General features: G+C 48.4%; 1 protein-coding gene across 3 annotated transcripts in view; it reads right to left on the reverse strand.

Annotated features, from left to right (window-relative positions):
* The window catches only part of MIPEP (mitochondrial intermediate peptidase), a 140348-nt gene extending 115650 nt beyond the window's left edge, over positions 1-24698 (reverse strand). For 2 of the 3 annotated variants that reach the window (XM_068526901.1, XM_068526899.1), the window contains exons 1-7: positions 24444-24698; positions 21456-21629; positions 18336-18472; positions 15887-15973; positions 8857-8920; positions 4670-4852; positions 3973-4129 (exon numbers count right to left, since the gene is read on the reverse strand). In XM_068526901.1, coding sequence (XP_068383002.1) covers positions 3973-4129; positions 4670-4852; positions 8857-8920; positions 15887-15973; positions 18336-18472; positions 21456-21629; positions 24444-24581 — 940 coding nt within the window. In that variant the 5' untranslated portion in view covers positions 24582-24698. The remainder of the gene's footprint in view (positions 1-3972; positions 4130-4669; positions 4853-8856; positions 8921-15886; positions 15974-18335; positions 18473-21455; positions 21630-24443) is intronic. The other variant, XM_068526900.1, reaches the window with a different exon arrangement.
* Positions 24699-25930: the final 1232 nt, after the last annotated feature.

Here is a 25930-nt window from a genome sequence, read left to right on the forward strand (position 1 = left end):
ATGATCTTTATTAAATAAACAAAATTAAACTGACATAGTAATAATCAAAGCTTTAAATGATACCCCAAAATAAAGAGTTAAGGGGAAACGAAAGAAAAGAATCCACAGTTTAATCTATTTCTATCTATTCATATGTATAATGGAAAAAAATGTCTGTCAGACATGTCTAATTTTTTTCTGAGTTTTCAACAGATAGCTAGACTCTGATTTGTTCACAAAAATCACTACAACTTAGAAACATCAGATTTTAAAAATCAGTGTTTTTCTGGGTAAATATTTTTATTTTTATATACACAGCAGAATAATCTATTTAGGATCAGTATCCAAAGGAACAATTGCAAAATTAGAACATTAAAAATTTAGGCTCTATTGGAATTTTTTTTTTTTTTTACTACTTAAAATACTTCAGCCATAAGTCATAAGTCACTATATGGTACAAACCCATAAAGGCAATGTAGTGGCAGTGTACTGTTGTTTCCCATGATAGGAAATTTTTCATGTGACTTTCTGAATTTAGCACTTTTTGCCACTATTTAACATGTACAGAGCTTTCATATGTATTTGAGAGTGCGCTACACACACTGTTTTTCTATTTTCCAGATGGTCTTTTATATGTTTCAGTTTCTTGTTCAGTTTCTCTCTTTTCTGAGTAAAATAAGAGACTGGGGAAAGGACGGACCTAAACCAGGAAGCCAGGGGTCTCCCCACCATCAGTGCTGAACCAGCCCGTACCTCGTAACCTGAAAAACGCTGCCTCGTTTTAGATGGTGTTAAGAAAAACATCTGTTATTTAGTTTAAAATAAAGTCTTTATTTCCAGATATCAAACCAGCTAGCATAGAAAACTGTTTTCAAATATATCTCTGTGTGTGCTTTTTATTTCAAAATAACCATTTTTTACTAACTTTCACCTATTTCGTTTTCCTAGCTCTCTTACATAGGAAACATCTACCTCAATTAATCTACCTGGAATACTGTCGTAGTATTCAATAAAAAGGAATGAGTTTGAAACGGCCCGAGGGCAAATGCATGCCTCGCCGGAAGATGACCCCCTGACACACCTGTCACCTGGGGTCCACCTTAACCGGTACCCCTCCCACCTCCCTCCCCCTCTGTCGACAGCTCACTGCTCCTCACCACCACTTTCACTTCCCTCATGAGACTTTCAGCAACCATCCAAGCACCTGCAAACTTCCTGCGCTCCTAAAATCCTAGGGCATTGTTTTCCATATTCTATGCATTTGGAACTAAAAAGACACTGACCTGTATTAAGGTTTATCTTTATACGTATACGTCTAAGCTCCCCAACCAAATGTTAAATCCCTCGAGGACACAGGTCACATTCGACACAACTACGCGCACAGAGTCCAGCTCCAAGACATTTCCTTGCTAACCACCTTGTGAGCCGTGGATCTGAGGGCCATCACCCTGGGCGCTCGCTACTGCGGGGCCGGTGACCTCCAGTGCGCGTCACTCAAGCCGGGGCTCAGTCCCCCACCTTCCCCGGGCCCCGGCTGCCCCCAGCGTCCAGGTAAGCCGACCAGTCTCGTCCCGGCGTGTGTGTGTGCCGCGCTGTCCATCAGTGTTTCCACCTGCGCTGACCACCTGGCATCTCACACCTAACTCAGACCCACCGCGCTCCTGCCCCGCCCCCGTCAGCAGGAACTGTCTTCCCGGTGGCTCATGTCGAAGGCCTGGCTCTCCCTTCGGTTCCACATGCCCCAAACGTGACATCCCACCACCTGCACAGCCGCCGTCGGCCTGGAGCAGCCGCGTCCCTCACTGTGGCCACTGCGAAGCACCTCCGGATGCCCCTCCCTGTAGCAGTTCTCAGCCCCCTCGGCGGGGCCATGACCACTGAAGTCCCGGCTCAAACCCACCTCCCCCAAGGACGAGCCTCCTTCACCTGTGACCGCCCCCCGCCCCGCCCCGCGGGCTCCCCCTGCTCCTCCTCACGTCCTCACACCTGGGCCCCCATCCGGACCCTCCGCTCACAGCCTCATCCACGAGCCTTCGCGGACCGTGCGGGGCCGCACACCTCCTGACACGCGCAGTCCTCCCTCCCCTGTACCACTTTCTCCACAACCTGTAGGAGCCAGGAACAGACCGGACTCTTCCCCTGCTTTTCTGCTCTCCTGTCACCTGCACACAAGCAGGGATTCCCATCTGTCCTACTCGGATTTATCTCCAGCGCCTAGAATAACATCTGGCACACAGTGGGCACTTAGTGCATATCTGTCGAACCAATGAACTGAAAGAGCCGATGCAGGTGACACAGAGAAAGGGGCATGTGGTCTCAGGTGGCCTACGGAGGAGCATGAATCGAGAGCCCGGGTTTGGGCTTGAGCTCTGCCACTTCTTAGCAATCAACCTGACCTGCGGTTCCTCATCTGTGAAGTGGATACAACCATCTATCTCGCACAGCTATAGAGGAATGAAAGGAAATAATGGCCCAGAGTAGGCATTATATAACTATTACATATAGTATAAAATAATAAGACGTCGTTATAACAACGTGGTGACAACAGTGACCACAGAAAAGCACCCGAGGGGACAGAATACCTGTTTGGGAGCTAAAATATATAACACAAATTTTAAGTGTTCTAAGAGTTCAGGGACGAAGGAGTACAAGGGACGTGGAAACGTTTTAACAGGCTTCATGGAGGGGGCGGCGGGAGCCCAGCCCTGACACCCTGGATAGGATTTTGACAGACAGACACGCAGGCAGCAAGCAGGCCTCGAGTGAGGGAGACGTGCCCACGGCTGACCAGTGGGAGTGAGGCCAGGCCAAGAGGACGGCGTGCACAAGAGAGAAAGAAACAAGGCGGGGTGGGTTCAAGAAGACCTCCGAGGAGCTACGGACACCGCAGGGAACACGGGAGGGACAGAGACAGCACAGAGCCAAGGGTGACCCTTCCCGCAGAGCCCCTCCCAGTATCCCCCGACCCCGCGATCGGCACGTCCGTCCGATCGCGGCCAGAGACCCCGGGTGTCCACGGCCGTCTGCCCCTCCCACTCGGCCCGTCACCGAGGCATGCAAACCCAACCCCTAAGATACACCTGGGTCTGAACAGCCCCACCACCGAGGCCACCCTACCCTGGACGCAGTGCCTAAAATGTAACTGTAATTTACTACACACCTTTGAAAGATATGCTATATACATTTGTATCGTTTTCATTGCAAAACATTTTCCCTTATACATCATAAATCGTAGAGAACTGAACGGAGCAAACCCAGGAGAGATGCTCCCCCCAGGCCCGCCCCAGCTCCAACTTTGCAAAGCAGCCCCCTTCTCTCTGAAAGGAGGGGTTTTTACATGACCCGGCCTACCCTGAACCTTGACTTCAGCAGAAATACTCTCTCTGACACTAATCCTAACCAATCTGGTCAGGCTCAGCACAGAAACCAGCTGAGTTAAAATGAAAACAATTCAAATCATCATCAGCGAAATTTTAAGTATGATGTGCTCTCAATGCGCACATAAAATACATAGGTTGGGCAGAATACATTCCAAACTATTAGCTCTATTTAAAACTTCTTCCGAGCTTCCCTGGTGGCGCAGTGGTTGAGAATCTGCCTGCCAATGCAGGGGACACGGGTTCGAGCCCTGGTCTGGGAGGATCCCACATACCGCGGAGCAATTGGGCCCGTGAGCCACAACTACTGAGCCTGCGCGTCTGGAGCCTGTGCTCCTCAACAAGAGAGGCCACGACAGTGAGAGGCCCGCGCACCGCGATGAAGAGTGGCCCCCGCTCGCCGCAACTAGAGAGAGCCCTCGCACAGAAACGAAGACCCAACACAGCCAAAAATAAAATAAATTAATAAAACTTCTTCCTAATAAAGAAGCAGAAATCTCAGTAACTGGTCTCTGACTATATGAAAAATAGAACAGTAATTTACAGCCATTTAAAATCATAAGTTCAGCTTCATAAAAACCCTGCTTTGTCCTTAAAGTTGGATAAACAGGCCTACCTGGATTTTTAGCCATTGTTCCTTGGAGAGCTCTGTGGGAATATGTAGAATACCCCACTAACTTTGCCAGAAGATCTCTGTTGCTGAGCAATTCTTCTAAACATTTCAATTGACCAGCATTGGGATAAAGAAAAATTTTATAAGCGGCTTCTCGCACCTATGTTTAGAAAGTGAAAGGTAAAAGACATCCGTACACGGTACAAAGTCCTACACCATAATAATATAGGGTACCTCCCCCACTTTGTTCTGCAGGCGAGCAACGCTTTAGAATAATGGTCTCCACAAGGTGAATAAAGCTTCTGGATTCATCAGTGGTATGGGAGACACATCATACTCGACTGGGTTCTCTACTATGGGGCAGGGTGGCACAAATTTTAGCCAACACACGTGCCATGAAGCACCTTTAACCAGGTGACGTGCAAACTACCTGCATTAAAGTCTGAGTCCCGAGAATGGCCATCACTGCTGCTGTTCATCATACTTTGAAAATGAGGAGCCCTTTACGATACAGGAGTAATCAAACCATTTTCATTATTCAAAGCATTTACAGAATTAATCACCCCCAGTTCAATTTTTAGCGCTCAGTGACACTAACGTATTTTTAAAGGTGTGACTATCTTATCACTAAATTTGGGGGTCACAACAGACGTGGCCCCGGTACGGGGACCAAACTGCACGGAGGATGGAGCGCACGTACCAAGTCATCCGGCACTTCTGCACGCAGACCATCCACCAGCACGTGGTCCCCGGCCAGCTCGAAGTGATGCCGAATGTGTTCCGGCAGGAGATGCTTCTCAATCCTGCTGGGAAAGTGGGTTCCCATGAGAAACGCGCTGCTCAGATCCAGGATTTTAACGTTCAGGTCCACCGCTCTTTTACGCTGCACGTGGGGGCAGTAATAAAAGTTATTTAAGTAATATTTCACAACTAACTTCATAGGTAATCTATGAAGACAGCAAATCAACATATATAGCTGAATTATAATTTAATAAGATACTAAATATATTATGTGATAAAATGAATACTGAATATAATTTGTATCATAAATGTTTAATACACAGTAATGTACTACAAATGTTAACTCTACTTTTGACAGATATTTAATATCCTGACCAAAAAGTTATCCTTATGGTTTTTTAGTGCTTCTAGGCTTTAAGACGTATGTAACTTCTAGAGTTCTATTCGAAGTCTGGGTTATACAACGCATCTGTGACATTAACAATATTGGGAAGTACAGGTCCTCCCCTGGCCCTGAAAACCTCTTAGTTAAGTGAGCCAGGGAGTAGTTGAATCTATTTCATATGATACTTAGAAGTATTCTGAGACTAAAAACATGAAGTATTTGAAGGGCAGATTAGAAAATATTCTCAGTCTTAAAAGATCAGGTACAAGGGCAGGGGAAGGAAGGTATAATTAACGCAGTTCTTCGCTGAAGTGCAGCGAAGGGGCACTTCCGAAGCTCTGCTGGGCACCCACTTGCGGGGTTACAGCAGGACAGCAGCAGAGAGGTGAGGAGGGCTGGAGTCGGGGCTGCTGGGGCAGGACCGCATCCCCCAGCCCCACGGCTGGCACCGTCAGGCCTCAGGCCGTCAGTGACAGTGACAGAATGGGGTGGGTTTCCTCGTCAGTCACACCCCTAGGACACCATCTCCGGAGAAAACCTGTGCCATCAAAGGGGCACCACAAATGTTTGGGATGAAACTTAAAACTGAGGTCCACATAACTGGTCAGGTACTCCTGGGGACAAGGGGTGTATTTTCAGGCACTTGTTACAGGAAAACTACACAGGCATCCGGACCTGGGCTCAGGACAGGCTTCAGGTGAAATCACAGGCAAACTTCCCGGCAAGGAGGTCGATAGCTATTAACAGGTTCTAAACTACGCTATGACCCTAAAAAATGATTCGGCAGCACTAGTATTTTTTAAAAGATAACTATGTATGATGCAGATGTACCCTTGATAAGCTGCTGGAAAAAACTTAGTGTATTTTAATAACAAAAAATTTCAATACAGAAAATTCAAACTTCATAGGAAAAATAAGTTTTCAGATACTCCTACATCTTTATCATCCAGCCTTCTCTTTGCCTATTTTGTTTCTGATATGGCCATTTGTCACCCCCTAATGGTGACCAGTGGAATAACAAAAAAGAAAGACATCTGGAAATTATACTATAGTTCCAAAAACTTTCCTCAAAGCTTTTACTACTTAAAAAAAAAAAAAAAGTGATAAAATTAGTTATTTCAAGGAGTTTATCACCTGTTACAATCCCTGGAAAAATAAAAACTGTTTATCTCCCGACTTCACCAACAGCCTGCTAAGTATATCATTTCATCATTTGGACATAATTAAACATGCGGTACTCAGAGCTCTAAGAATGCTATGAAATTGTTGTATTTATTAAATGATTGCTGAAGAACACACTTCCTTTAATTTTTAATTATATTCACGAGACCCTAAAATGTAAGTAAGGAATAACCTGGAAAGAACACAGAAAGAACGTAGGCCTTTACGGTTTGTAGGTTATGTTAGTGGCTTCATTTCAAGCTCTCTTAAAGTGTGCTATGTCTCCCTTGCCCCCTGTCCTAGTGGAGCACCTCTGACAACAGACACTGAAGTGACAACACCGGAGTTCAGCAGGTTTACGTTACTGCATCTTCAATGTGGGTGGGCTCGCAGGGAGTTACCTGCTAGGAGTGGCAGCTGTCCTATTAAGAACACACATTAGATAAAAGCAGCAAAGTCAGTGCTGGTGAAGCTGACCTTGACCTGACATGTTACTTTTTAATAAAGTTTCAAAAACATCTTTCATGAAGATTCTACAAAATAATAAAACTATTCTCCCAGATTCTCTAATAGCAAACTTCCTCATGAAAATATCGAATCTGATTAATGTTAGTGAGCATCGCTATGATTCTCACACATTCATTATTTTATTGAGTCTAAAACTCCTGCGCATGAAAAACGAGAACCCACACTCCCTGTCCTTGAGAGACCTGTGATTTAGATAAGCAACGCGGTAATAACAACCTAAAGATAAATGCCATATGTGTGAAATAAGTAAAATGTGAGTTTGGATGAATACAAAATTCCACCTGGGGGGTTGAGAACAGCTTTGCAGACACCATGGCCTGAAGATGAAGGCTTAATGGGGATTTCAGACAGGCAAGCCCAGAGGGGACAGAGGACCAGAGCAGGGAGGGCAGTGCCATTGAGTAACACGGGGGTAGGGGCAGGGAGAGCTGGGGATTCTACATATTAATTGCCATTTATACTCTTTCAATAGGCAATGGGAAGGCACTGGAAGGTTCTTGGTGGAGTGTAACAATTGAATCAGCACTTTAAGGAAAGTACTCCAATGGTCACAGACAGGTTAGACTGACCACCAGAAGGCCTGCAGGCAGGGCAGCTGGGCAGGCCCTGGAGTCGGCTTGGCTTATGTAATAGCCTCCTCCACCTACAAGCTCTGTGACCTTGGGGAAATCACATGACCTCTAGGTGCCTCAGCGTCTTCACCCATGCAACAGGAATAGTAGTAGTACCAGCCTCAAAGCTGTTATGAAGATCTGATGAGAAATATGTGATTTAAAGAGCAAATGCTTAATCACTGTTACTTATAATGGGTGTAGGAAGACAATGGCTTTTAGGATGGCCCAGGTATTTGGTGATAAGGATCAAGGTGAGTTGTTTTGGGGATGCAGACAGATGCAAGTGAAGCCCTACAGAAACAATCCAAGGACTTGGTCACTGAGATGTGAGAGCACTGAGAATGGAAAAAATGCAAACTGACTCCAAAATTGTATTTGGGTGACTCAGAGAATGGTGGCATTATTGGTACAGAGAAGTATTAATAACAAACTGGTCTGGAAAGGGGCAAATGTGTCCATTTCAGGCAATCTGAGTTTGCAGTAGAGCCTATCAGCCTTGGGGACTGCTGGGTTAGGCCAGGAGTCACGTGCTGAGCCCTTAAGGCCACATAAGCACACAAACATGTGAGCGGCCTCAGAATTACTCACGCTCAGCACCAACCAAAATGATAGCATCTATGTATGTGACACGTATTCTCAATACCCTGCCTTCTACTTTCCAAGACACTTTGATAAACCAAACTCTGTTAATAGGTAAGTGGCTTTATCGTATATTTATCAGGAGAAACATATTTATCTAAAAAAGAAAGCAGCACCGTAACAGTCTAGGCTACAGGCAGGCAGGGTGAGACACTGGAGCAGGCAGCTCTTTGGGTGCTGGTTGAGCCATCCCATTCTTCCAGCCCTGAGCTTAATACTGAAGTGAATAAGCATTCATTGGGATGTCATGTTCTAGAAGAGCAGTGGCCAGGGTGAGAGATCCTGAGGACAAAGGATGGGAACTTGAACAGATCACTTTGCCTTGTTCCCACACCTGTAAAATGAGGGGTCTGGACAAAGAAGGCCCCTCTCATCCCAGTTTCAACACTGTATAACCCATGCTTACTGCTTTCAGGATGTAACTATGGGGGTCTGTCCAAGATAGGTATTACATCAACAAACACACCTGCACTGGGTCTCAACAATACTTCCTGTACTTCTGCAACCAGACCCTAATCTTCAACAGTGCCAGCTTTCCTACTCACTAGCTGGCCTTCCTGATACGGCCCATCTCATCCCACTTCCATGACACCTAAAACGCCCCAACTGTCTCAAGTCATTTCTTAACTCTGAATTATCTTGGGTGACAGGCCAACCTCCAGAGAGCGTTATGTTCCAATACAACTTACAGAAGAATTTCATAACATAAACGACCTAGGTGTCTTTATAATATGGAAATTCAAGCAACATACAAGAACCGCATCAACAATATACCAACTAGATATCAGTAAAACAAGAGGAGCCAAAAAACAAAGTTACCTTTTCTCTGTCTAGATGGATTCCACTGATTTCAAAATCAAACATAAACAGTTCGGCCACTCGCCTGTAAATAAAATAGGTGCCAGGTTAGAACAGGTAATAATAATTATGAACAAAAATCAGTTTTTTGCAAAATAAATCCATCTTTTTCAACCTTACTGCCCAAAAGCCAGATGTTTACACACACACACACACACACACACACACACACACACACACACACCAGTTTGTTTGCTTGAAACCAGAAGCTTAACATCTTAGAAGTCAGGCAAAACAGCTGGCTGACTGACTGGGTTTTAAGCTCTCCTCTGGATGATTTGGTATCAGATACACCGTGCTAACTATACAACAAGCCTTAAACTGACAATGAATGACAATTACTCCAACAAGGCCAAATTTTCTGCTTTTTTCTAGAAAGGAAAAAATGGACATCTTTTCAACTGTCTTTCCTTCAAGAATATCTGCTGCAAACCATACACAACGCACCAAATTAAGTCTTTGTGGGACACACACATGCTGCCTGAACTCTGCATGAAGGTGTGCATGCATAACTGTAACACATTTCCTACTCAGCACGTGTACTGAACAGAATGATACTCTGCTCACCCATGAGGCGTGGCCCAGACGGGGATAAGTACTGTTTCAATGAACGAACACAAGGCAAAAGAAATAATAAGTTTCCTAACAGGGGTACAAATAAAGTGCTTAGGGAGTTCAAAGACCATCAGGTGTGCGGGCTCAGTACTTGTGGCTCGCAGACTCAGTAGCTGTGGTGCACGGGCTTAGTTGCTCCATTGCATGTGGGATCTTCCTGGACCAGGGATCGAACTTGTGTTCCCTGCACAGGCAGGCGGATTCTTAACCACTGCACCACCAGTGAAGTCCCCATCTTTCCCTTTTTAGTTATAAGCTAACTTAAGATGATTTACTTTCCCATTAGGGACCAGGGGAATCAAAATACTGAACTCGTGGGCTTCCCTGGTGGCGCAGTGGTTATGAATCCACCTGCCAACGCAGGAGACACAGGTTCAAACCCTGGTCCAGGAAGATCCTACATGCCGTGGAGCACTAAGCCCAGGTGCCACAACTACTGAGCCTGCGCTCTAGAGTCCGCAAGCCACAACTACTGAGCCCGCATGCCACAACTACTGAATCCCGCGCGCCTAGAGCCTGTGCTCCGCAACAAGAGAAGCTACCACAATGAGAAGCCCGCGCACCACAAAGAAGAGCAGCCCCCGCTCGCCACAACTAGAGAAAGCCTGCGCGCAGCAACGAAGACCCAACGTGGTCAAAAATAAATAAAATAAACAAATTTTTAAAACAGGAAAGCATCCACCTATTCTTTAAAAAAAAAAAAAAAATACTGAACTCGTAACATACTAAATGAAAGAAAAACCTGTGTGACCTGGAAACAAGACATTACCATGCTGGGCCACAAAGGCATGGGCTGGGACACACAGCTCTTCAGATCTATTAGGGTGGAAACATGGTCCCTGATGCCCAGGAGACAATGATCTACCATCACTCGTAAGTAAATGTGACTGATAAACATCGGGGGACCAGGAAGCAGAGGTGTACCTCACAGCGCTTCTGTCAGTATTACTAAAATGTAAGTCATGTATAATTGCATATCACAAATTTACTGGCATATGAAAACAGCTCAGCAAATAGTAGCTGTTTATTGGGGGGTGGGAGGGCAATCAGCCAAATTAAGCCCTCTAAACTTCTCTACCACCGTCATCCTAGTCCAGAACGTACTGCCATCAAGCTGAACGGGCCACCGTGCCCCAAGTCCGCCACCCTGCAGGAAGGCCCTCCTCATGTCAGAAGTCCTTGCGTCGTGAGACACCCTATCCGCCACGGTGAGGTCTCTAAACACTGTCCCCCACCTCCGACCAAATCTGGGGCCTCTGCTACGGGCTCCAATAGCGTTCATGATTTCCACTCCACAAGCTTAAATGTTGGGCAAACACAGAAATTTTTTAATGCTTGTGTTGAGGCCATATGATGCCAAGTCATGTGGCAGGAGACGTCACTGCTGGGTTATAAATGCTTTATGGGAAGCTGAAGCATAGCAGACAAAGAGGGAACAAAACCCAGCTTCAACCAACGTTGAAATAAGCCAGTATAGGTATTGCAGAACATGAAAAACAATTACGATTAGCAGTTCATGTAGGAGCTTATTCTTTTATTCACAGAGGGCAAACCTGTGAATGCCACCATGATGACTGATTATTTCAACTCCATCCAAATCCCAATAATTAAAAACATAAAACAGTTTATACTTGGACAGTTTTTCAAAGGCTTTCTGCGTGAGATTTTCAGTTTTGCTTCCAACTGGTGGCAGCCACTTAGAACAGTAAATTCTCTGATGCTGTACCAGAAGTGGAATCTCTGGGCTAAGGAGAACTGTTTTCTTCCTTCTTAACCCTGCTGCATGCTGGGAACCGAGCTCAGGTGTAACACTCCTTGCTTTCATTAGTTTTTTTGTTTGTTTGTTTGTTTTGGGTTTTTTTTTGGCTGCACTGGGTCTTCGTTGCTGCATGTGGGCTTTCTCTAGTTGCGGTGAGCGGGGGCTACTCTTCGTCGCGGTGCACAGGCTTCTCACTGCAGTGGCTTCTCTTGTTGCAGAGCACGGGCTCTAGGCGCTTGGGCTTCAGTAGTTGTGGCACACGGGCTCAGTAGTTGTGGCATGTGGGCTCTAGAGCACAGACTCAGTAGTTGTGGCGCACGGGCTTAGCTGCTCCGTGGCATGTGGGATCTTCCCGGACCAGGGCTCGAACCCGCGTCCCCTGCATTCTTAACCACTGCACCACCAGGGAAGTCCCAGTAGTATTTTTTTAAAACTACTTTTTTTCTGGAATTAAGTTATCCAAATATTTGATCTATTCTCCTGCTTTTCTTGACTTTTTATAATGGATATATTCATCTTCCTGATTATTGTGCCAATATACTGAATGAACAGAATTAAAGTTCTTCTCAATTTCTGAAACTTCAACAGACCTTCTTTCTTAAATAATGTAAAGGGCTCCACTCAAGCCCCGGACTGTCCTCATCATCTGTCTCCCATCCATCTCCCATCCTCAACAGTCAACCTAGAACACACCCCTCCTCTCTTCCAGCAAAGGTGGTTTCTGTTTGTTCTAATAAGAGAAAAGAAAGACGGCGGGGGGATCAACTAGGGGTGGGAATTTACTGGGTAATATAATTTTATCGTGTTACATAACATAGGTTTATCATGTAACAGCTTTACTGTAGAAATGCATGAAAAAACTAAAATCACTAATCCTACCAAAGATAACCACTATTAAAATTCTTGTATTTCCTTCCAACATACGACTTTTTCTTTCTTCTTTCTCTTAAGGCTATGAAGAACCTGCTTCATTAAATAAGGTAGGTTCCAGAAAGCAGCTTGGTGCCCAGCACATAGTAGGTACTTGAAAAAGTTTGCTGACTTTCTGCGTGGACTTAAGGAGCAGTAACTTGATTCCTGGGCTCTGAAACAGCCACTGTCCCCGGGGGCCAGGCTAGGTGGTCTGGGGGGACACCGAACAAGACCCTTATCCTCAGAAGCACAGTCTGAGGTGCATCTTTGGTCTTGTGAAGATACTATCTATCTCCATGGCAACCAACTGTGGCTGATACCACATCCCCCAGCTTCTATCCAATCCACTTTCAACGTGTTACACCAGGACTCCCGCTGGGATACAACTACACAGACTTTTGTGTCTTGCTTTTTCTTGTAAAATTATATCACAAACATTGAACAGTTCTCTGTATCTTTAAATATTCTTCAAAAACATGGCTTTTAGGGCTTCCCTGGTGGTGCAGAGGAGAAAACTAAGGCCTGGAGAGCTGGGGAACCAATATCCAGCCAAGGCCTCTAACTCTGGAGACCCATCTCCAGCCATGACATCCCACTTAGTACCAGTGTCACACTACACACTGTTACACGTTCAACAGCCATATGTTGCCATTCCTTACTTTGTGAAATAAGAGTTTCAGGAAAAGAATCCTTTACCCATTTTTCTATAAGAGGGTTCGCTTTTTTTCTTTTTTGGTAATTTGTAACACCTCTAAACATAATAACTATATTAACCTTTATCATGTAAGTAACATCTGTCCCACTGTTTATTCTGACTCTGAATGTGGAAGGGCTCTGCCAGACCAAAGCTTGCAATTTGTATATGATCAAATCAATCTCCCTTTTTGTGCTCTGATTTTGGTATCCTCTGAAGAAAGACCTTCCACATTCCAAGTTATCAATACTTTTAGGATTTCTTTTTAAAAGATATTTAAATCTTAAATTAATTTACTTTTCCATTGGCCTAACATCATCTACTGAAAACCAAGCCTTTCCCTACTGATGAGAAACGATACTTCTATCCTGTGTTAAATACAGTCACACAGACATTTGTGTCTGTGTCTGAAATTTCTCTATTCTCTCATTGACCTTCTGGCCGAAGTATAATGCTCTTAATGCTCTTTTAAATACAGTATTTTTATAATATGTCTTACTATCTGGTACAAATCCCTCTGTAGCATTTTTTCTTTACCAGATCTTTCCTGCCTATTCTGGTATATTTACTATTTATGACTTCGAAATCATTTTAAATAACAACAAGAAAAATCTTTAGATGTAGGATGGATAACATCAAACTTACAGACCAGTAGAGACCACTGAGTTTTCTTCTTCTAATCTAAGAATACACCATGTTTCTCCATTTAAATATCATCTTTCATGCCTTGCGGGGTGGGGGGTGTGTGTGTGGAGGTTCTGCACTTTGCCCTCCTGAGTGTACTCCAAGCTGTATCACAGCTTTTGCTGCTCTTGTGACTGGGACTTTCCCTCCATTATATTTTCTGGAGTGTGTTTGTTATATTCTTTGCAAACAAGAAAGCTCTTGATGGTTCTGGAAAACCCCAAGTGAAACAGGTTTCTTTATGGCTGGGCTTCCCAGAGACTCTAATATACTGAAATTCTCCAAGAGAGGAAAATGCATTAATATGTCTGATTTCCAAACTTACTGATCAATGGGACCCTTCTGGGAATACTTTCTAATATCTCACAAAACTAGTATTCCGAGGAATGCACCTAAGAATATGATGATGATGGCATTTCTTCTATATGTCATCTTCTCATGACAAAGTAATGTATTAAATCTCTAATACTTTGTTTTAGCCATTGACTTCTCCTTCACCATATGCAAGGTGCTTCCTGGGTTCCAGTCAACACTCCTGATGATATACAAGTGCCATGACAGTTTGATAATTATCACTTCCAATTCTTGTTTCCTTCCACTCACACGTAACCTTTCCTTTCCAGAATATTGATCTTCTACCCAGATTATTTTTCCCAATGTGTTTATCATTCTGTTATTTTAAAAATCCTGGGCTTCTCTGGTGGCACAGTGGTTAAGAATCTGCCTGCCAATGCAGGGGACACGGGTTCGAGCCCTGGTCCGGGAAGATCCCACATGCCGCAGAGCAACTAAGCCCGTGCGCCACAACTACTGAGCCTGCACTCTAGAGCCCGCCCGCTGCAACTACTGAGCCCACGTGCCACAACTACTGAAGCCCACGTGCCTAGAGCCCGTGCTCCGCAACAAGAGAAGCCACCGCAATGAGAAGCCCGTGCACCGCAACGAAGAGTAGCCCCCGCTCGCCGCAACTAGAGAAAAGCCCACGCGCAGCAACAAAGACCCAATGCAGCCAGAAATAAATAAAAAATAAATACTTTTTAAAATAAAAATAAAAATCCTATTGGCATCTTAGTAACACCTAGAAATGTGGTACATGTCCAATTAGCGCAAGTCCTTTGTACCTCAAATGGTCTGCCAGTCTACTTCCATTTTTATACATTAAATATGGGAAAGCAAATCTGTAGTAAAGTCAGATCATGAACAACCTGTTGTTACTCAAAGTCAGCAGCAGCTCAGTATAAATCCAGCACAACTAGCAGGCATTCAACTTTTACTCATTTTTTTGCTAACGAAGGTAATAATGCTCAAACCTAAAATTATAATAAAGACCCATTGCTGTGATTGTACAGCCAGCTTTACCCATATCCTGAGCGTCAGGATCAATGAACTGAAACAGGAGCACAGGTAACCGCTTACAGGCAGACAGGTGAAGACAACCCCTCCCTGCTTCTCACACGGCGTGGTCATTCCTACACCAGATCAACATGAGACACCACCACTGACTGATCCCTGCGGGCAGGGCTTCACTTGGGGTCACAGGCCACGTACGGAGACCGACAAGAGAGGAGGAAGCAGACGGGGCCAAGTAAGCACCCCATAAAGAAAAAGGAGATAAACAAATGCAAGAAGGCAGGAAAAGACATTCGTCTCTGTGCCATGACACAAATAACACATAGGCGGGTTAACGACAAACTCTACCACGTTTTATAAACAAATAAATCTAAGCAAAGAAATATAATATCCACAGTCCTGTATCAAATATATTTGTGTACTGAGTTAGAATGAGGTCTTTTCAATTCAGAATCATATATGGTATGAACCAAAGCCAACCATTTCAAGGATCTTGACATCCACCAGTAAATAAAACCACTCTGCTTTCAGCTCCTGCTGCAGCAATGACGGAATTTTAGGAATGCAGCTAAATGGCACCGCCAACTGCTCACAGGAATCCATTCCCTGGAGAGGGCCCTGCTGCAGGCCGCGGCTGTGGGGTGCTGAGATGCAGCAGTGAACAAATCAGACCAGGCCCTGCCCTCGAGGAGCTTCCCGTCCAGTGGGTGGGGAAGCTGAGCCGACAAACAGGCAGAGGAGAGAAGGCTGGGAGCGGGAGGACTGAGAGAAGCGGAGCTGGGCAGGAGGCCGGGGTGAGACAGGCACAGAGCTCTCGGAGGAGACACCGTCTGAGTGGCGTCCAAGGAGGGTGCGGGACTCGCCGCCTGGGGAGAAACCGTCCGGACAGAGGGGCCGTGAGCGCAGGGACGCCGAGGGGACGGCTTTCAAGCTCAGCTCCACAGTCACAACCGCAATGAAAGCAAAGGAAGCAGTACCTGGTTTCTGGATCAAGGGAATCCACAAGTTTCTTATCAGCTAATAGTTTTTGCAGACTTTGATATAATTCCACATTTGTGTTCAACCTAGAAAAATTACAAATAAAAAAATTTAATGATTTTCTAGTACCTTGTTTTTTTGCTTTACGTGAAGAGAATGGTGTCAAGTTCCAGCCTCCACATGGCCAGAGGCCAAAGGTTTGGGGTATTGTTTTGTTTCTTCCTTTGGACCAGGAATGGCATAACCGCAGCTAGTGAGGGACGGGAAGCGTGTTAGTACTAACTGTCCCGGAAAGTAAAAGCACAAACTTAAAGCCACAGTCCACAGCTGGGGACAGAAGGGCAGACAGGACGTGACCCCACTTCCATCGAGAACCAGCGTGTCAGCAACGTGCCGAGGACCATGGCTTCTCTAACAGGAGAGGAGCGGGGACGGGCGGGGAGGGTCAGACGCAAAGACCCGCAGTCCTGACTGGGCGCCAGGCCTGGGCTGCCTCGGCTCCCCCGGGGGAGCGGCGGGTCCACACCGGGGACAGCTGGAGGGCACAGGCTTCAGAGCCGCACCCTGCAGCCACGTGGGCCCCGGCTACCGTGCCCTCGGCCCAAAAGGGTGAGACCCTTGGCGGCCCCCAGGGTTCAGCGAGACGCTGGGCACGGCCCCCACTCCCAGAGGCGGCGGCTACAGTCCGCGGCTGCACTCGGGCCCGGCCCACCCAGCACTGCCCGCCCGCCCGCGGCACCACCGACAGCTCCCGAGTGCCTCTCCCGAGAGCACCAGAGGCCCGGTGCCCTCAGGGCCGCACGGTGCTTCGGGGAAGGGCAAGGGCTGAGCGCCGCCCGCCAGGTCCACTCGGGGGCTCGCGGGCGGTCAGGTTCCCCGGGCAGCTCACAATCAAACCCCTGCAGGTTCATACGAACCGAGGGGCCTCTGTCGCCACGGTGCTCACGGGCCACCCTGAACCTGAGGGACCAAGGCAGCCCCGGGCACCGAGAAACGCTCAGCAGGGGGGCAGGCTCGGCCTGCGCCCCAGGAACCGGAGAAGGTCAGCGAGCACGGCCGCCTCCTCTGGCTGCTCGGCCCCCGGCCGCCCACGTCCAAGGGCAGCCGTTCCGAGGTGGCCGGCCGGACCCACGTCCGAGGTTTGAGCACATCTCCCACGTCGTGTCCTACGTTGTAGGACTCGGAGATAAAGTCTGTATTCTAGTCTATGTTTGGCATTAATTCTAAACCAATACGTCCAGTTTTATGCTTGCTTTTCCACCACTGGAAAGTCAGTCGATTCTCCTCGGCACCGGAAGGCATCCTATTCAAAGCTGCCCTGGGCAGTTAGAGTGCGGCTCAGGCTACGGGGGAGAAGGAGCCAGCGCCCGGGAGGGCGGAGGGCAAGGCTCTGGGCTCTGTCCGGGGACGACGGCCAGGTCCCTCGGCAGCACCCACGCCCCACCGGGGGGCAGGGCCTGGTCCCAGCAAAGGGCTGAGCTGCGCTCCACGGCCAAGGAGGGACCGCGGGCCGAGCCTCCGACACCACCTCTCTACCGACCGTGGCGCCGGCTGTTCCCCCGCGGAACCAGGAGCCCAGGTCCGCCGACGCAGCACGCAGGCCCCGGGCAGGGGCCCGGGGCTCTCGCTCACCTCCCCAGCAGCCCTCGGCTCCAGCGCCTCCAGCACGCTGGGGTCTGGAGTCTGCAGGGACCAGCTTACCCGTTCAAGGAGCCGAATTTTGCACGCACCGTCCCAAAAAGGCAAACGCTGCCGGGGGCACCGGCCAGCAGCAGCCGTACACCCCACGCGAGCCCCGGGGTACGGAGGGGCCTCCGCTGGGCCGGGAGACACAGGTCCCGAGGTCTTTCCAGCCGGGGGGCCGGGCGCCCGCACTGGCTGACCCCCCATCCTGGTGGGCACCCTGCCCCCTCCCCATTACTCTGACCAGCATGCTTGCATTTACTCCGAATGCCTTTAAGGTGACCGACTTCACCCCAGCCTGCGCCTGCCGCAGCTCCCAGACTGCCTTTACGATGTGCCCAGACGCCCCCAATCCCAGCCCCAAGGGGACCGCAAGGCCACCGGGCAGGGGTGACCACACTGGCCTCTCGCCCTGCGGCCACAGCTCCAGGGCGACAGCGATTCCACCGCACGGCCATCTGCCAGCTCGCGCTGCCCCCGAGACGCTGAAGACCCCTTCAACGAGGAGAACGAGGACCCCGGGCGTCCGCCGCGCGCCCCCAGCAGCACAAGCCCTTTGCATTTACCGCCTCATCCTCCTCCCAGCAGCCCTGAGACGCGGACCACTCCACCACCCCCGTGACCAGTGAGGAAACTGAGGGACAGCAGACAGGGAGGCGGCCCAGAGTCAGGCCGGGGCAGCCGTGCGGCTCACACACCAACCCCACGCCCCATCCCCCGCCGGGCAGGGACAAGCCCTGCAGACAGACGACCTGGGGCACAGACCCGGGGGCCCCGCGGCCCAGCATGGTCCGGGAGGAGGGGCAGACGTACGTCTCCACCATGGCGCCAATGCTCCGGCAAGCTTCCTCCGCGGCCTCCCTGAATGCTGCCTCGGGGTGAGCGATTTTCACAAAATCGGCCTAAGGGAGGGGAGACAAAAGCAAAAGGGCGTTTGATGGGAAGCTTGTTTCCAGGGTCTGAGGGCGAAAATGAAAACCTAAGCTTTAAACTGTGCCATTTGCCTTGACCCAGAATTTCCATTACTGGAACTTTCCTAAACCGGCGGGAGGGGCAGCTTCTTCCTGAACACTCATTAATTCTGTTATTCCCGGGAACCAAGTCCGCTTCATTTCCAAATACATTCCAAAGTACTTTTACTGACTTTAGTTTAGAGAAGCCTCCCTCCTGCAAATGTAAAAACCAAGTGAATTCTTCCTACTTCTATCATTCAAAAGAGCAGACTCTCGCTTCAGATAATCTGGAGCTTTCTACCTAAGTGTTCCTACCTGGCTCCACGGAACATCGCGTGGAGGCACTTCCAGTTAACACTCACACCTGGTGTCCTTTCAAGGCTGCGTTAACTGCATTCCAGCCTTTGTGCAGAGAACAAGGACTGCCTTTAAGTAAATAGGGATCCCCAGCTGCAGCCTACCTGGCGCAGGGCTAGAGCTGCTAACTGACCTTAGAATTTAAGCCAGAATCCCGTTTTTTATTTTTTTTAATGAAATCTCATAAAACTAGATTTTAGTTTTCATGTTAACTGCAGTACACTGCAAAAGAGAAATGCAGGGAAACTACAAACTACTGCGTATTTTCTTCATTCTCGTGAAGACGACATGTACGGCTATAACGTGAAATAAAATCACCACAAAGTAAAATGTCCTAATTTTATTATCAAATAGTTTGTAATGTAGAAACATATAAATCCATAGTTTGATACAACATTTGACGTAACAGTAGGATAACATCTGCACTAAGGCACCTGAAAAGTGAGCTCTGTAAACTTTAAAAGATGCTATATAAATTACTCATCTGCATGGTGCACAATTTACAATCAATATTAAAATTCAAAACACCAGCATACGTTTTAAAACTCGTTTGTGATAGCGGTGAGGAAAATAATACAGTTCCATGGGGACTGTATTAAGAAAGAAAAACAAAACAAAATGACCAGTTTATAAAACTCATGCCTTACATGGTATTGATCTCACTAGTCGGTAAAATCTTAAAAATTCAAAAAAGGAAGAAGATTCTTTGAGCTTTTTGACCCAAAGATTTACATGTATAAATCACATCCTAGTCTTTTTGAATGAGATATTATCAAACTTCATAAATATAAAAAACTTCAAAAATAGGGCAAGCTATGGGGCAGAGAAGTTAAAGTCTTTTCGTGAAGAGCAGAAGTAGAAATGTGGAAAATGCCAGAACACCAGTTAATTAAGACAGAGGCTAAGACAACAAACACCCAGTAAGTTCTGGGATTTCTGACCGCAAAAGCCAATACTCGATTACAAATAAGTGAAATCTGCTGACCGGCGCTTTCCTTTCAGATTTCAGTGGCACCGTTAAGCAGAGACTGTTCAAAACCTCTTTTCTGACAGTACGTCTCCCACATCCCCCAACAAGACGAGCCCTCGCTGAGCACATCCTGGAGGGGCAGAACCCAAACCCAGAAAAAGCAAGAGCTGACTGCCGGAGCCCTCAGGAAAGCCCTTCAGGATGGATACTCTGCCGATCTCTTGACAACTGGGAAACTTGCAGCAGTGCCTCTAGGACAGCGGAGGTGTTACTGGCTCAGCGCAGAAGCTGAGAGCGAGAAGGCTCTCGAAGAAGGAAAGCACAGACGGGGAGCTGCCACTCTGGTGAAGAAAGTCAGCCTCAATCGGGAAATATGATTCCACTTAGCTGACACTTAAGAAAGGACAAACTACGGGGACGGAGAACAGGTGAGAGATTGCCAGAGGCGAGAGGCGAGGTGGGCGCGAGGCACAGGGGGCGTTCTGGGGGTGACGGAAGAGTTACGCCTCCTGATCGTGGGGCGGCTACGTGCACACAGAGTCCACGTTCACAGACCTGCACCATCCCTTAGGAGAAGTCGATTTTACTGCCCAATAACTGTGAAAATAAACACTTTCTCACAAGATGGGAGGCGACCTTCCTGCCACGCCAGGTAAGGTTCCATCCGGCCCGGGCGGCAGCAGCCCTGGAAGCGTGGGGAGCGAGGCCTCTGCGGCCAGACTGCCCGGACGCGAAGCCCAGCTCCACCACTCACGGGCCGGGGAACGTAACCTCTTAGTGCCTTTCCTTCCTCGTCGACGACAGGTGGAGACATGCCCAGAAGGTTCAATCAGCCAATCCAGGTGAAGCTCTTACCTGGGTCCAGTGCCAATAAGAGCTACGAGACAGCCAGCACCAGAACATAAGCTCCATGAGGTCGGAGTCTGTGTCTGTCTCACTCGTGGCCGCACTCCCAGTGCCCGGCCAGGGTGGGGCTGCATGCAGAGTGAACGTGAAGCAAGAGCTGTGCAGACAGGAGCAGGCGTGACCACGACTGGGGACTGGCGTGCCACTACGATGTCGCGGCCGCCCTGGGCTGAGAGGGGATCCCGCTTCCACCTCGGCCGCAGGCGTCTCAGCTGGCGGAGAGACCTGCGGGCACTTCTATCTCAACTTCAAAGCGTGGGGAAAAGACGCCTTTGATACAATCAGTTTGATGTCAAAACCTTATTTTCGATCAGAAAAGACATTCCTGAAAAGGCTTATAAAAAACTAGTTTTTTATAAGATTAATTTTATTGTAAAGGTACAGACAAATGTTCTACTAGAATTTTGGTAGACATTTTCATAAATGAAGAACCTCTGTCACATGAATCTTTGCCACGTGCGTAATCATTCTTCCATTACATATTACATATCTACTTTATTAAATATACATGTTAAAATACGAATACTAAATCTGACCTTTCCTACACGTTCTTCCCATTCAACAGCACACTTCACTTTAACAGATTACACCCAAGAGCTCTCAAACATTCCTAACTTTACCATCCAGTACTGAACCTAACACACTGAGCTTAACTTGCAGAAGTGAGAGGTGGTCTGCGGCCCACGCCCGGCGTCTTACCAAGTCGGCCACCCTGCACAAGGAGTCCGAGAGCTCGTCAAAGATGAGCACGGTCTGGGGCCCGGGCGGCGCAGAGCACACGCGGCCCACCAGCTGCTCCGTTTTCCTCAAGGCCTTCTCCTGGGCGACACGGAATCCTTCTGGGGCGCTGAGCTCAGGAACTCCAAACAGGCCCTGAAACCCAAAGAACAGTTCCCATTGATAACTAAAAACATGACCTGGGGGTATTCAATACAAATACTTTCCGCATAAACAAAATCTTGGTTTTCGTTGATATTTCATACCATGGTGACACCTGTCATCACAAGTATCGCTTTCACATTCCCCGCGACATTCCACATATGACACTAAAAATGTTTTAGAATGTAATTTTTCTTCAATTTTTAATTATTTTATAAAAAAACAAAAATAGAATGATATGGGTTCAAAATCCAGCTCTGCTACTACCACAGAACCTAACTCACAAAGTGGCAAGGATTAAACGATACACTTTTTTAAAAAAACATCTTAGTGCCTGGCACACAGAAAGCATTTAACAGATGTCAGCTGTAACCACTATCAGCTGTGTGAGCCTGGTCGAGTTCTCTCTCCTCCTCGGCCTAATTTCTCCATCAGGCATGAAGGGATGACAATATGTGCTGCGTCTCACAGCACGGACACAGGAACGAGGTTAGTAGGTTCTCAGGACCCCTGCCCGGCACTGAGTGAGGTCCAGGGCACAGCATCAAGCACTCCACAAAGTATAAAATAGGGACGGTGAGTTGATTTCTGAGCACATATGTATTTTAGGAAGATTCAGTAAACAGGCTAAACCAAGTCATAGGTGGAAACTGGCAGCAAATTTTATACCTTCCAAAAGCATTTCAACACCTTGATAAAGATAAAAATCACTAATCTAATGGGAAGGAAGGACCATCTTCTTGTACCGGTTCGATCGCACTTGTTATGACGCCCAGGAAGGCAGACAAAAACCACAAACACTTACTACACATCCACGGCATGCCAAAAGTGTACCATGTACTTTACATAGGTTCTCTCATGTAAATCACACAATCCTACAGCACAAACTATCAATCTCCTTTTTACAGATAAGGTAACACTTTCAGAGGTTAAACGAACATGTCCGTGGTCACTAGCGAACAGTGGGAAAGCCGCAACCGGAACTCGCTCCAAGCACCCCTAAAGCCCACATGTTCTCCACGCTCGCGGACTGCAACTGGCATTGGAAAGTCTTGTCTCCGCAGGAGGCCAGCTCCGAGAACTAGGAACCCCGCTCTTCGCCATTTTAACCAGCTGCCCAACGCAGGGCCTAACACAGGCGGGAACTCACGAATGAGGCAAATTAACAGGGCCAGACCACTGTGTAGACAGCTTTGTATCAAGAGATGCTTAACACGTCAATTGCGGGAAATGCCAAGAGGCAAAGCTTTCAGGCCTGACAAGGCCCACTGTTTCTGCAAGAAGGAATGCACGAAGTTGTTAACTTCTTTTCAAAATATATTAACAAGTTGGAGAAAATAAAGACAGGCAGCGGCAGAGCAGAATTAGGAACAAAAATATAGTTGGTTTTTACAATGATTTAGTATGATTCAATTACAGACTTTATTTTCACTTCTCAGCACACCTCCCCACACTCCTCTTGGGAATTCTAAATCTCAGCCTACCAAGTTATGGTAATACTAGAAAACTACATAAGCCTTTGGGTTTCTTTTTTTAATCAAAAACCAATTCACGTATTTGAAAATCTGATATCAGCACCTAAAATTAAGATGTACAAAAGAAAAATTAATAAAGCTAAAATTAGATCTGTTTCATCCACCCATAACCAAGCTTACCCCTCACGTCTTTTTGCTCAGTACCCACAGGCTGTGCTCGTTCTCACACCAATTATGTCAATACCAACGTTATTTACCCCCATGGAAGTTGGTGTAGCAAATTTCATTCAAAAATAATTTTAAAACAAAGAAATTTGGGAGTTAAATAAGAAAAACTCACATTATTAGGCTCACTGTAATTATATCCCAGACTCATCTTTCCAAGAAAGGCAATAGTAGAAATAATGAAAAAATTTAAAAGGCAAAAATAAAAGTAACCGTGCAAAAGTGAGCAAAATCCATAAATGCAAAGTAAAGCAGGCACAGGTAAATCCCTTCCAAGCTTTCCTTCCTTTCACCTTTAATTCAGTCATTCATTCAATAATGAGTTTCAGGAGGTGGGCGGTGGAGGAGGGACGGATTGGGAGTTTGGGGTTAGCAGGTGCAAACTATTATATACAGGATGAATAAACAACAAGGTCCTACTGCAGAGCACAGGGAACTATATTCAATATCCTGGGCTAAACCATAATGCAAAAGAATACGAAAAGGGATGTATATGTGTATAACAGTTACTTCGCTGTACAGCAGAGATTAACACAACATTGTAAATCAACTCTACTTCAATAAAATAAATTTTAAAAAAGAAAAAAATAATGAGTGTCTACTGAATGCCAGACACCAAGCGGGCCGCGTGGATACACAAACAACTAGGAACAACACAAGAAGTCAGTGATTTTCTGCGGGAAAAATCTACGTGATGGGCTGCACCGCCTTAGAGGACAGCAGACTCTTCTCCAACTCGGTGTTTTAAAGGAAAAAAAACAAAGCCGAGAAGCTTGGGAAAGTATTAATGACGGCACTTCGGGCACCAATGGAAAGACTAATTACACTAATTGACAGAAGCGGGTCCTGGCATCAAGACACCGAGACCGTAGGTGAGCTCACCGCGCGGCCCGCGCCTCACCGGGGCCGGGTCTGAGCTGCAGGGCTGGGAGTGCGGGGGACGCGCTCTGGCCCACTGCACCTGGGGCCGCCCCGCCCCCCGGCACCTGCCCCTCAGAGCGGGGGCCGCCCGCAAAGTCACCCCGGGCAAACGACACCTCCCTCCCGCGCGAGGCGGGCTCGCCGCCCGGACCCCGACGACCCCGCCCGGGCCCCGCGGGCCGCTCACCCGGCGCTCGCCGAACAGGTCCAGGCGGCGTCCCTGGGGCTGGACGTTGAAGGCGGCGCCCACCGGGGACCAGCTGGTGCTGACCCACCGGACCCGGAGCCCGGCCCCGAAGCCGCCCAGCCGCCGGGCGCACAGCATCGCGCCGCTGCAGCCGCTCCGCCCCGCGAAGGCCCGCGAAACCGGACTCCAGAACCCGGCCCTCAGCCCCGCCGGAGAGCGCGCCGCGTCTCCACGGCAGCGCCCGCCTGCCACGTGACCCCGCGCTTCCGGGAAGGGCACTAAGCCGCGGGGCCAGCGCACATCGGCGTCCCCAGGGCCAGAGCGTCGCCCGCCGCTTTCCCGGGCCGCCGCCTCTAGCGCCCCCGCGCGCCTGGAGGGGGAACCGCAGGATGCCCCGCCCTCCCACGTGGCCGGGCGGGTGGCAGGGTGTGCTGGGGGCCCAGCCTCGCACCCGCTGCCGGAAACACGCGTGGGCGGCGGGCCGACCGCTGCCCGGCACCCTGAACCGAGACCCGTCGCCCTCCGCTCCAGGAGGGTGCGAGACGCAACGCACTGCGCCCGCACGTCCCAGCCCTGCAGTCAGAGCTGTCGGTGGACCTCCATCCACCGACTGTAAACTCGCAGTGATCGACAACATTATCGACAACGCAGCTTGTTGAGGGGTGGAATCTGACAAACTGCAGTCACCGACGGAGGGAGTACGGGGGCGCGAGGGCAGCGGCGGAGAGGGTGAGGGGTGGGGCCGGGGGGCGCCCTCCGGGTGTCCGCGAGCGGAGGCTGTGCAGCGCTCGGAGCATCCCCTGGACGGCCCGTGAGGATGACCCTGTTGGAGGACAGCGCGGAGGCTGGCGTGGGCGGGCGGGGAGCCTGCTGCTGGGCCTCGGCTTCGGGCGGAACCGGACGCCCCGGATCCAGTCCCCCAGCGCCTGGCGCGCAGGGCATTGCGTGCCGTGCCGAAGGATGCTTCGTGTCCCTGTACCAAGGACCAGCGCCGACGGAACCTTGTATCTCACCTGAATGCGTGGGCCTGCGGTAGAGTCTGCTCCTGTGAACACCTGTTGGGTGTGAGCAGCCCCGGAACCTTCTCTGAAGTTCCAGAGAGCCAGAAGCGATGGCCAACTGGGGCGGGCTTCTAACCCGCCCCTTTCCGTCCTCACAACAATTTACTGTTAAATGGAGTTTGTTTTCAGTGTAGCCTGGTGGGGAGAAAAAGCCCCAGTGATAAAAAGATAGAGAACAATGAAAATTTAGTAAAGGCAAGTGCCAGGGTGCGCTTACACAAGTCTCTACAGCTTAACTATAAATTCTGCGTTTGTTTGTCTACATATGGTAAGTCGTGATTTCATCTTCTGCTGACTTTTTCATCAAAGATTCCAAATTATTTAAAATCCCCAAAGTCCTAACTCCGTGGTGATTCATACCGCATCGTCTGTGACTGGTTGGTCCTTGGGGCGGCCACCCCACATCGCAGGCCTGCACGGCAGGCC

The sequence above is a fragment of the Eschrichtius robustus genome, chromosome 18 (genome assembly GCF_028021215.1).
Source record: "Eschrichtius robustus isolate mEscRob2 chromosome 18, mEscRob2.pri, whole genome shotgun sequence".
Classification (NCBI taxonomy): domain Eukaryota; kingdom Metazoa; phylum Chordata; class Mammalia; order Artiodactyla; family Eschrichtiidae; genus Eschrichtius; species Eschrichtius robustus.